A 13168-nucleotide genomic window follows, 5' to 3' on the forward strand; every position below is an offset into this window, starting at 1 on the left:
TACACCGTTGATAATACAATTATTCGCACATTCTGTATATTGAATAGATAATTATTTAACACTTTCTAGCCCCCACCCCCCCCCCAAAAAAAATATGATGAATGCACCTCCTCTTCACGATGCACAACGTATATTTTTGCTATACATATTACTGCAGGCCTATACGTCCAATATATATAGGAAGTATAAGATATTTTGTTTCAACATTCATTATCTGACCACATCATGAGGACTTCACGAGCAGGTACATTTTTTTTTTTTTTTTTTTATTTATCGGCCATTCACTTACAGGTCAAAATCCATGAGCAATCTTTTTCCCGTTCGCGGGTATATAAAACGCCCCATTTGCAACGTGTTATGGAGACAGAGAGGGAGAGAGAGAGAGAGAGAGAGAGAGAGAGAGAGAATGATGTGATAATATACAGCTGAATTGGAAAAGACGTTCCAGATGATAAGCAAATACAATATAGGCATTGCAGAAAAAAAAAACCCCACCTCTATAATTATCAAGTAACAACATTTCAAAAATATTTCGTACAAACATTATATCTCAACGAATGAATGGTTTTCTAAGATGTGTGTGAAGCCTATACTTTTATTGCATGCTCGAGTCAAAGCATGTGTGTTTGACTTATAGTTGGCTACTCTTGCCAAAACAAGAATGTTCATTCACTGTAACGTCTGCAGTTATTCTGCGTCCAATTCAATTCGATTCAATTTTATGAGGCTCTTCCAAAATATTTCTCAGAGTGTATTCAGGAAATAGTTGGAAACATGGTGTGCAGTAAACGGTCTACTGGGGAATATGGATATAGGAAGTTTGCAAGTTGCTAAGGACTGCGTCTTATAACCATAAATATATCAAATTTTCATGCAAAGTCGAAGAGTGTCTTGAAATTCGAATTTTGTCTGCTTTCCTGAAACATTTATAGGGTGTTTTGAATTAGTGCACACGGCAAGAAGAGGTACAAGGTTTTATGCTTTTACGTGTATAGGCCTAATCAGTATTAGTCTATTATTGCTGCTCTTTAGTAAACTTTCTATATACCATTTATGTAATTGTATACGTTTATAAACAAGATCTTTCAAAATACACCGTACGGATTTTTTTTTCTTTTGCATCTCCTTTGAATCCAAAAGCAAGATCAAGGAATGTTGAATAAAACCTTCCGTAAATGTCACATGCAATGGTGGTTGACGGTAGTCGCTGTAATAAGGTCATTTCATTGTTCCATGTTGTTAAATACCATTATATAGTATATAGTTTCAACACAATTAGACGCAGGAACATTCTTCTTTTTTCCTGCGATCATAAACATATTTCAAACCTCAAGACAGGTTTAGTTATATAAACGACATCTTTCTTCCTGAGCTGTATATAGGACTGTTGATTATAATATTACAATCTATAAAACTCAACTATAAGAATTCATCACATCGAAGCATTGCGTGTCAAACGTGAATTGCAAGTATAAATTATATAGCGTAACCAAATCATTCCACTGCTCGGATAATTTTGTGCTGTTTTACTTGAAGCGTTGCACATGGTCCTTTATCTTGTTTGTTGTTGTTGTTGTTTTTGTTGTTACCCGTATGAGTTTAACTTACAAGCGTATTCCAATTTTTCACATTTATCTGACAATAACTTGATTCCCAAAGGCAATAAATCCTCTTTGACTGATGAAATTGAGACGATTAAGGCGCAATGTTAGGTTTTCCCGGTCAATTTCATTCTTTCGTCATTGAAGTTCCTATTCCGAGCATTTAATTTCACGCATTCCATACACGCTCGCAGCACTGAATCAGCAATCAAATTCAAAATCCGGTCATTCGAATTCACCATCGCAGCATTCAAATTTAAGAGAGGAGCACGCATTTCAGCGATGAGCATTCAAAATCATCTCAAGCTGGCGACGGAATCTCGTCGGTCCGGCATGCAAATTCGTGAATAGGCAACCAAATTCCAATTAACTGCATTCAATTTAAAGCCCCTGTTCCACTATGCCGTTCTCGCTACGATTTGACAATTTTCTCAGATCGGGAAGGATCGGGTAAAACCTGAGCCGATCTGGACACAGTACAATGTTAGAACGCTCTAAGTAAACCCTCTACGCTGCAGTTACGATTACCACGTGCTTTCTACGCTCTTACTATTACGATGATCGGGAATGAGGCATTACGATCTCTGTCGCTGCAGCTACGCTTTAGAACGATGTAGCTATACGCTGTCAGTGCGATGTTGCCGATGTTATCCGATCGATGCACGCTGTATCTCAATACGCTCTGAACGATCTATACGATCTTATCACGCTGTCACCCCGTTCAGAGAGCTGAAAAGTGCCCGATGTGCCCCGATGTACCCCGATTCGACTGTCGATCTGCAGTCAGTCAACTTATTAGCACGCAGAACCGAAGAATCATACTGTGGACCTCAATGAGCGTGTTTATACAGAGAAGCAAAATACGCGCTCATGCCGGCTCATGCCGGCTCATGCGAGAGGACCTCTCGAATTTTGTTCTGTATAAACACGGCGTATGCCGGCATACGCCGCCAAATGCAGGCTCATGCGAGAGGTTCCGTCCGCCACCTTTTGAGGTGGCCGATGCGAGAGGAGCCTCGCGTATTTTGCTGTGTGTTTATACAGACGACCGAAATTCGAGAGGTAACCGGAAAGCGTGTATTTTAATATCTGTCATGATCGAACCACGTCTTCTCCTTCTTACTGAAAAACTGGATTTCAATTGATCATTTGGCCGGGTGGTTGTCAAGAGGAACGTTACAAGAATGACCTTAAAGCTTGGTGGTCCTGATGACTTTGCCGGTGCCATCTTGATTTTTTTTTCATATTTTCCCATCATGCAATAAACTGCACTGCGAACGTGACCTATGCTTGACCCCAAAATTCTAGAGGTCCTGTTCAGCTGAGGTCCGCTCGCATCGGCTCGCATCGGCTCGCATGAGCCGGTATTTTGACTTCTGTATAAACACGAGAAATAAGCGCTCATGCGGGAGGTAAAATACCGGCTCATGCGCGCCGATGCGAGAGGCTCCTGTATAAACACGCACAAAGAGGCTCCTCAACTCACGGTTCTTTTGCAGCAATGCATTGTTATAAACAAAGACGTGCTGAGTTTTCCAAGGCTTTTTCTTGATGTCCTTGCTTTTATAGTCCGTCTTCCTCCATTTGTAGATGATTTCATATTCTTATTCTGCTATATCCTCTTCCTCCTCTTTAAGCATCATGTGCAGTCTCTCTTTCGTCGCCTTTTGGGTAGCTGCTTTGCTGCTTTCTTCTCTTCTTTTTCTTCATCTCTTCTCCTTCTTCGAAAATTTGAGCTCCTTCTTCATGTTCTGCCCTGACAGGTGCAGCGTCAATGCCCTCCTCCTCAACACTTGTGCCTCTCGATCTCCTTGATATTCTTCTGGCAGACATTTTTGTGTAAGTTTTCTTCCCGTTCTTGTGCCAATGTTACTACGCTCAGAAAGACCTTGTTACGCTCATCCCGCATGCGTTTACGCTGTCACTACGCTCTCCCCGCTTTGCGTATACGATTAAAAATAGGTCAATTTTGATCGGGGAGATCGGGAAGAAATTTTGAACAGGTTCAAAATTTCTTCCCGATCTGAAAAAATGCCCGCTCCAACCCCGACCTCCAACCAGTGGCGTATCTAGGGGGGGTGGGGGGCAAGGGGGGCACGTGCCCCGGGCGCCACTCCTTGGGGGCGCAAAAAAAACGAAAAAAAAAAAGAGAAGAAGAAGAAAAAAAAAAGAAAAAAAAAAACGAAGAAGAAGAAGAAGAAAAAAAAAAAGAAGAAAAAGGGGGAGGGAGAATGGTGGGGGGGGGGGGCAGAAAACCAAATCAAACAAGATAAAAACAAAACATGATGATGACGCGGACAAAATGACAATGTTTATTGTGTTCACACAAAAATTCCATGTTCTGTGAGCTGAAATATAACAATTTTCGGCTCGCTCGCTGCGCTCGCTCGCCAAAATTTATATAAAAAAGAAGGTATAAGAACAAAACGTGATGATGACAAAATGACAGTGTCTATTGTGTTCACACATTGTCATTTTATATTTAGCAGGCAAAATGTTTCACGGAGCAGCGGCTGCAATTTCATTCGTTCTGAAGCGATCGCCAATTGAATCAAAAGAGGGCGTCAACGGTTTCGAACATACGAGGGGGGGGGCGCAAAAAAAACAACAACAAATCAAACAAGATAAGAACAAAATGCAAGGATGACGCGGAAATATACAAATTTCGGCTCACTCGCTCGTACTAATTTAGAGTATTTTTTTTCAAGTCCTCAGTTTGTTGGTATAAATCATTATCTATAAGGCCGTCACTATATCTTGATTAGAATTGTAAGATTTAATAAGCAAAAAATGAAAAGAGTTTCATGATTTGTAAGCTGAAATACAAAAATTTTCGGCTCGCTCGCTGCGCTCGCTCGCCAAAATTTGTAAAAAAGAGAAGAAGATAAGAACAAAACGTGACGATGACGCGGACAAAATGATAATGTCTATTGTGTTCACTCATGTCATTTTATATTTAGCAGGCAAAATGTTACACGGAGCAGCGACTGCAATTTCATTCGTTCTGAAGCGATCGCCAATTGGATCAAAAGCGGTTTCGAACATACGGGGGAGGGGGGGGGGGGCGCAAAAAAATCAAAAAAGATAAGAAAAAAACGTAATGATGACGCAGAAATATACAAATTTCGGCTCACTCGCTCGTACTAATTTAGAGTATTTTTTCAAGTCCTCAGTTTGTTGGTATAAATCGTTATCTATAAGGTCGTCACTATAATATTGTGAGATTTAATAATCAAAAAATGACAAGAATTCCATGTTTTGTAAGCTGAAATACGAAAATTTTCGGCTCGCTCGCTGCGCTCGCTCGCCAAAATTTGTATAAAAAAAAAGAACAATACGTGATGATGACGAGGACATTTACAAATTTCAGCTCACTCGCGCGCACTAATTTAGAGTATTTTTTAAAGTCCTCAGTTTTTTTGGTATAAATCGATATCTATAAGGCTGTCACTATATCTTGATTAAAATTGTAAGATTTGGTAAGCAAAAAATGACAAGAATTCCATATTTTGTAAGCTGAAATACAAAAATTTCGGCTCGCTCGCTGCGCTCGCTCGCCAAAATCTATCACAATTCATTACATTTAGATCACCCTCAAAAGATCCCTTTTAAGTGCTTGAAAAAGCATCATGTGGACTTTGTTTAAAGTCCCTACCGGGATGGGGTTGGGGTTGAACACTTTTTCAGAAATTCGGGGCGCAATTTTCGTGCTTGCCCCGGGCGCCGTTTTCCCTAGATACGCCACTGCCTCCAACACACACGCTGCTGCTACGATGCTTCCGATCCCCGTACGCTTTTGCCGCTCTCTCCCGATCTGCTAGATCGGGACTGATCGGGGTCCAGATCGTGATAGTGGAATGGGGGCTTAAAAGATTACTGAATTTAGTTAGTTTGGGGTCGTGTATATGTGTCTCTTTCATTCGGCTTTGAATATATTGGGATTTATGATGAAGATTATCTATTTTGCAGTAAGTCCAACTGTTCATTCTATAAAATTTGAACTCGGGCTTCACGAGAAGGAATATTCAGGCACATTAGGCACTGTATATAGGCCTATACAGACGAGCATAATAGGGAAGGTTGATTGACACCTTCGGGAAAAATATCGACTATAAGCATACTGTATATTGAAACTGATAACAAAGGTTATCTCCCCCAAATACCCCTTTTATGCTTTACAATTCCCCTATCCTCCATGCATCATGTGTTAATCTATAAGTGTGGGCTATATACAAGTACGAAGATTAATCTGAACTGTATTACTTGGAAAGAAAACCAATCGCCGATCTGTGCTGGCTCACAGTATCTAATAGCCAACACATATTCGATATATAGATAAATTTTAGTGTTTACCTTTTATGTTTAAATATTTGAACAATTTACTCCCAGTTTCTTTTCACGAGTTATTCAAACTGAATAGTACTGTTCACTCTAATTATCCTAATTTTACTCGTAATTCGCAAAACGTCCATTTAGTAAATCCAAAGTTATTAATTGCACATAATCTATAAGACACAATGTCATGAGCCAGACATTAAGTTGAACGCATTTCTAGATCTTTTAGATTATGTAAAACGGTGTATTCTTTCAAGGCTATAAAGTGAGGCTGTATATTGTCAGACTAATCTGTGAACAATGTTTTTGTTTTGATGAATCTTTGTTTATTTCTGTAAGATTTTAAACTACTGCAAATATACACATTGTTTTCATGTCTATATGTATTTTTTTTAATTGTATTTCATTTCCAACAGTGCAAAACATCTACATACATATACAAAATAACACTATATCAATAGAATGTAGTAACAAAGAAAAATGCGTGAAATATATAATACTACCACGCATCACATAAGCAGATTAAATTGAATCAAAATTAAAAATTTTAATCACAATTTCATTGTATCACCATTGCCTTCATTATCACCACCATCGCTATCATCTGCTAAATGCGTAGTTCTGATATCTTTAGGCTATGTCGCGCAAAGATTGGAATGTCATAACATTCAACGCCCTGCATTTTTTTTTTTTTAATCTCAACGCAACATGAAGAGTTCAAAAGAATTTGTCAGATAAGCGTAGAAATTCAGGGGACTCTTTAATCTCACACCGAGATAAAAGGAAATCGAATATTATCTTATGCTGGAATTAGGCACATAAGAACATGCATGCATGACTCGGCTCTCTGTGAATGAAGCAATAATAATTACAGGGGAACTTTAGAGCGGATATTGGGCGAGCAGGAGATGAAAAAAAAAAAAGAGAACAATATTAATGATTGGCGCTTCCGTGACATGAACGCAAGTCACTGAAATTTAAAAGGCACCACCACCACCACCAAAAAAAAAAAAAAAAACACAAACAAAACAAAACAAAACAAAGCAAAACAAACAACAAAAACAACAACAAAAAAACAACAAACAAACAAAAACAAACAAACAAATAGTGAAGTAAATAAGGACAATAAAAATGAATCGAATGGGGGGGGGGGGGGGGGAGTGTGGCCGCACTATCATTGAAGGGAGAAGAAATACTAAACCCGGGGAGGGGTAGGGATGATTAGCAAAGCGAAAACAAAATACAACGTATACAAATTGTTTTCGTTTTGCTAATCATCCCTACCCCTCCCCCGGATTTAGTACTTCTTCTCCCTTCAATGATAGTGCGGCCACACTCCCCCCTACCCCCCCCCCCCCCCCCCATTCGATTCATTTTCATACTTTTTCCACTTCTGCACTAGGCCGGCGGAACCTGGGGGCGAGGGGGCTTTTTGTTTTAGTGCTTTTGTGTGTGTGTGTGTGTGTGTGTGTGTGTGTGTGTGTGTGTGTGTGTGTGTATCTGTGTGTTTGTGTGCGTTTGTTTGTTTGTGAGACTGTGCCATAGAGCTGTATAGAGCTCTATGGACTAGACTGTGCCAGGGAGGTGGAAGAAAGTTCTTCCACCTCCCTGACTGTGCTTAGCGCCTGGGGACCGTTTCATGAAACTTTTTGTCAGTGATTTACACTGACAACTGTTAAAAGCTACTGAAATCCTTGCGTCTGATTGGCTGATAGCAAATTTGTCGGTGAAAACCTCCGACGAACTCGTTGATGAAACGCCCCCCAGATTGTGTTGTACGATATTAGCATGTCACGTGATGCGTGTTTGACCAACCAAATCGCCGGCAAGATTACTGTATGCATACAAGCGTCTTTGGCATACACATTCTGGTACAAAAGTACTGTACCATAGGATCCATCAAGATTCTTTGCTACTGCATCTGCGCCATGCTGTATAATTATGCATCAGTTCAAGTTCATGCATGCGCATGCGCCGTGTTGCTTTGGCTGCTTAAACTTGCACGTGGTCGGACCTCCTTCTTTCTCACTGTTTCCTGCTTGATAACATAGGCCTATTAACTCTTCACTGTCTTACTAAGGATTCTGTTTTGTGTTCCTAAAAAGAGAGGAAAGCAACAGCTTACAAACTCAAGCTGGCTTAAAACGCAACCTTAAATACTTTCGCAGTTTCTTTGACTTTCTTTGACCTGACGCTGTTGTTAGATTCCTGTAAACGCTAGGTGACAGTGCCACCAGTGACACTGACAGTATCTGACACATCGTCATGGACCACAAGGAAGAAGCACAGTGAGTAGAACCTAACTTTAGAGTGTTACTGTTAATTACATGTTAACACTAACGTTAACTGTTGTGTTACAGTGTTAGAGTCTTAGACTGCTATCGGTAACACTTACAACAGTTAGAATTTCTACTAACGTATTGTACTAACGTTAAGTCCAACGTTAGATATTTCTAGAACCCTTCTAGACCCGGTAGTAGAACCGCTCTTTATATTTAAGTCTTTACTTGTGAGAGCTAGGCCCTAGTAGTAGTAACAGTTAGATCTAACGTTAGACATAGAACTTCTAACTCGGGTAACTGTTAGAAATCTAGACCTAGGCCTACACGTATGTAACGTTAGTCTAGATAAACGTTAGACATTTTCTGGTTTGTTTGCTTTTTTTTCTAACTTACTAATATTGGGACGTTAAGTCGTTAGATCTAACGGTTAACGTTAACGTTAGATCTAACGTTAACTGTTACTAATTTATAATCTAGAAGACCCTTCTAACAAAGGCCCAGTTTGGCGGAGTCTAACACTAACAGACTATTACGTTAGAGGTTGGTTTCTATAGAAATTTGGGGTCGTCTAGGGCATCTAGGCTTAGGTCTAGATAGTCTAGAATCTAGATCCTCCTCCTAACGGTTAGGTCTTAAACATGTTGTTAGTGGGAGCCACCACTCGAACGTTGGTAGCCTGCCCAAACTTACAGTTATTACACGCAGCCGCTGTCGTGAAGCGACCGCTGTGCTTCGCACAGCGGTCTGGTCAGGCTAGCCCTAACTTAGCCAACATAACGTTAGGGCCTAGGTAGAACAGTATTCTATGTTCTAGTTAAACATTATTGTGTCTAGAAATCTAGACCAACAAGTTAGGCCTAAAGTATGTTAGATTCTAGCGTCCTAATTAGGCCTAGACCTAACTATACACAGCCCAGTCGCTGTACATGGTACGTCGCGACAGGGCTGTACGCGCGCGACCACCAACCACTAGGAGAGCGACGTAATCGTATTACGATAGCTTTGAATGTTGATACTTAACATCATTTTTGTCACCTCAAACTCAACGAGTATACTTTTCAATATTTACTCTACATCTGATGCTATCAGTATTCAAATGTACGCAATGAAACTTACCGAAATTGATCATCATATCAAGCATGTCCACACGGTACACAATCTTTCACGCCAGGGCCCTGTTTCATAAAGCTGTTCGTAAAGTTACGAACAACTTACGAGCAACTGGTGATCAGTTCAATGTGCTATACTTACCAGAATTTCCATAATTCAGCACAAGAACTGATCACCAGTCGTTCGTAAGTTGTTCGTAACTTTACAAACAGCTTTATGAAACAGGGCCCAGGCCTAAGCCCAGCCCAGTCGCTGTACATGGTACGTCGCGACGTACCGACGGTCAGGAATTGCGCCAGAAAGTGTCATTTATTTGTTCCACGGACTTATCGCAAGTGGTCTCCATGGACCCAGTGTGGCGAACTATTCTTCTGTAATAGAAACATGCATTTAACGTGAGTAAAGTATTCTGTTTAAAGGAGAAAAGTATACATTTTCCTAAGTCTTGTAGTTGTGTTGAGGTTCCTCACTTTGAGGCTGCATGCCGCGCTCGTCAGACGCTGTTTTCGCATAGCGTAAACAGCGTCTGGTCGCATAGCGTAACAGCGTCTGGTCGCATACTAGTAGCGTAACACTAACAGCGTCTGGTCGGGCTAGCCTAGACCTAGATCTAACCCGCCCGGGGCGCTCCTTGTAACCAGGACGGTAAAGATCTAACGTTAGAGGGGTGTCGGTTTCACAATGTTGATGTGTTGGACACCTAGTACTAGACTGGTCTATAATACTAACTTAAATGGTCTAGACTCTGCTACTTTCTATCATGAGTCAGTCTTGAATGATTGGGTAGATTTAAAATAAAATTTCTAACGTTAGACATTCTCGTCTCTAAAGGCAAGCTTGTGATATTCGTCGCTAGTCCCCCCCCCCCAAAAAAAAAAAAAGTTACCGAAATAGATCTTCTGAACGTGTACGTGACAGGTGTAGCGACTAGCGAGCGTACTCTCGACTTTATAAAATAAAAGAATGCAATTTTATGGAATTCTCCTTCTTTTCTTTTAACCTGGCACGACATCACAAGCTGTTAACAGTGTTGTGTCTTCTCATCCAGCGATATTGGCACCGAATTTAATTGTCTGAACTCAGAACTTTTCTTCAAAGGATTGTCCAATTTCGGTTGCTAGAACATTTATAGACCCTAGAGCCTATGCCATGGTGTGTTCTACTAATATTGCCGCATTCACTCCATCCGCTTTCATCCCCGGACGTAATTCCGGTTTCGTTACTCTAACTTTCCTACGCTACAGCTGTTTCGATTACTACAGTATATTGATGGGCCCGATGATAGGGCACCGAATTGACAATTTACTCTTGTCAGCGTTGCCAGGTCCCAACAAAGCAAAATCACCAAAAGGCATGTGAAAAATCACCAAATTCAGAAACGCTGGGTCAGGCTTCAATTTAAAAGACAAAATGATGTCAATATTAAACCTTCATCAAACACTCTGCTCTGCGCTAGTCTCGGTGCAATTTACAGCGCGCGCGCCGTAGTCAAACACACTAAATGCAAAATGTGCACGATGTGCATGGATGAATATCTGTGTGTGGTCAGTGGTGCTGAGTGACAAAAAAGGGGCACATGTTCTGTTTCTACGGGAAATAAGGGGAAAACTTTGGGCAAAATGCATTTTCGTTTTCTTTGGTGTGATTATTTTCCATTGGTCTAAAAAATCACCAAAAAATTACCAAAAATCACCAAATTTTGATTTGGTTACCAGGCTAAAAATTTGTCACCAAACAACTTCAAAAATCACCAAATTTTACCCTTTTTGGTTACCGAAATCACCATCTGGCAACACTGACTCTTGTATCTGCTGAATGTGTCTGGCTAAACCCTGGTCGAAAATACCGGGGTAGAACCTATTCTCTGAAAGAAATAAAAACATTAAAGCGCAAACGACGAAATCCACTCCGTAACATAACATAACATAACATAACATAATTAACAAAACAAAACATGCACTCATCGAGAATTCTCCCTCTTGTTGGACGCTTTCCTTGTTTTGCTAGCAAAAGCTGCTATTGAACCCGGAGCCCGGCCCCTTGAACCCGTCCCCTTTCCCCTACCTCTCACCTCAAACGCCCGCACACAAACAACAACAACAACACACATATACACAAATAAACAATGACACACGCCATCACACATACGCACTCACGCACACAACACACACACGCGCGATTGGCAGTGATCTTCGTCAGATTCCAAACACTCCGCCAATCCCATCCTTCCTTCCCTTCACCACACATTCGCTTCAGAACCCCCAACAAATATTACAACAAACAGACAAACAAACAACCATACAAACCATCTACATCACACTGAACTCTTTGGGCTCAGGATCAGATCTGTTGAATGGCCCTCTCTAAGTCTGACTTACTGGGCGTCATCATAGGTACATTGTAATTCAGGTTTAAACAAACGAAACAAAACATGACTAGCCAACACCTTAACTTAGGCCCTATTGTATTGGCCTAGACTAATCGTCAATAATTATCGTGTGGGTTAACCCCCCCCCCCCCCCCCCATCTGACACGGAAGCAATCAAACAACCCTCTCTTTTATGGAAAGTCAGCATGAAATGTGATCCCCGCCGAAGATCGAATTTATTCTGATCTTGATTTCTAACAGTAACAAGGCCAGTACTTGGTATGAAATTATAAATCATATACTCAGTAATTAAATTCATACTCTATCAAACCGTCTGTAGGTAGAGGGGAGATCGCTCCCCCCCCCCCCCCACACACACACACACACACCCCTTACGACTAGTCTACAACATTATATGACAAAAATGTCACTGGCTCTGGACGAAGAGCGCAGATTACCATAACTGGGGAAAACCCAAGAATATAATTGCACAGATCCCGTTCTATAAAATGAAAGAGGGCGAATGCGCTCCCCTAAAAGCCAGACACAAAAGATGACAAATCTAAAATGGCATCTACCGCCAACATGACGTCATCAAGATATCTTGACCAATCACATCACGGTTTACGGCAGCTGCTCTAATTAGTTATGTTGAAAAATGCAAATTTTGGTGTGGCATGTTCTCTCGGTACCCCGTCGTAACTCCTTGACGAACATCCCGGAGCAAGTCGCGATAACATGGATTCAGCCAATCACTCAACTAATGGTACAGATTATACACAGCAATCAGAAACAGCAGAACAATCCATGGATCAGACAGAAGAAGCCAAAGGTAGTGGAAAGCCTGGGGAACAAATTTATGCCTCGAAAGACCAAGAAGATGACCGGTAAGTTGCACGATTTTCCGCACGCCCGTGGCAAGCGCCAACAAGCTCAAGCTGGTAAGCATGTCTGTTGCTTATCACATGACGAGGCGAGATATGCTTTGCGTGATCTGTGTGAAGCATGCGTGACAAAGAGACAGGCTGACTAGCGTTAGTTTTCGGGAATTTTTTCCTAGGGTTTCTTCATCAAACATGTCAATATCAGTTCATATGAATTCCCTGCGGTATCTAGTTGATTATGGACCGTATCATATCCCGATATTGCGTGTATTTGTGCTGAAAGGTTGCCAAGAAGTTTATGTAGTAATCTTGGATACACAGACCACGTGCGTGCGTATGGGTTTCATGTTTTTTCGTGATGTGATACCACGCTGTCGTGCACAAAGAGCCATGACGTCGATTTGTCTGTAGTGTCAGACGCCTGGTCAGACGTGTGTGTGGCAGGTCCACACATTCCTTACAGCTTGTTCAGGCAGAAGTATGTTCTGGCCATGAAGTGATGTGGGGTGATTGAACATGTTACAGATGTGTTGCAAGTCACAGGGAACAAAACTAGATGTAGAAAATGCTTAGAGAAACGCGAAGGGC

The 13168-nt window shown here is 41.1% G+C and overlaps 1 protein-coding gene across 4 annotated transcripts in view; it reads left to right on the top strand.

Annotated features, from left to right (window-relative positions):
- The first annotated feature begins 7929 nt into the window (after positions 1-7929).
- LOC140228667 (heterogeneous nuclear ribonucleoprotein A/B-like) overlaps positions 7930-13168 on the top strand; it is a 64895-nt gene continuing 59656 nt past the window's right edge. For 2 of the 4 annotated variants that reach the window (XM_072308929.1, XM_072308928.1), the window contains exon 1: positions 12366-12583. In XM_072308929.1, the coding sequence (XP_072165030.1) occupies positions 12435-12583 (149 nt within the window). In that variant the 5' untranslated portion in view covers positions 12366-12434. Of the gene's footprint in view, positions 8225-12365; positions 12584-13168 lie in introns of those variants that run through there. The other 2 variants (XM_072308930.1, XM_072308926.1) reach the window with 2 other exon arrangements.

The sequence above is a fragment of the Diadema setosum genome, chromosome 5 (assembly GCF_964275005.1).
Source record: "Diadema setosum chromosome 5, eeDiaSeto1, whole genome shotgun sequence".
NCBI lineage: Eukaryota > Metazoa > Echinodermata > Echinoidea > Diadematoida > Diadematidae > Diadema > Diadema setosum.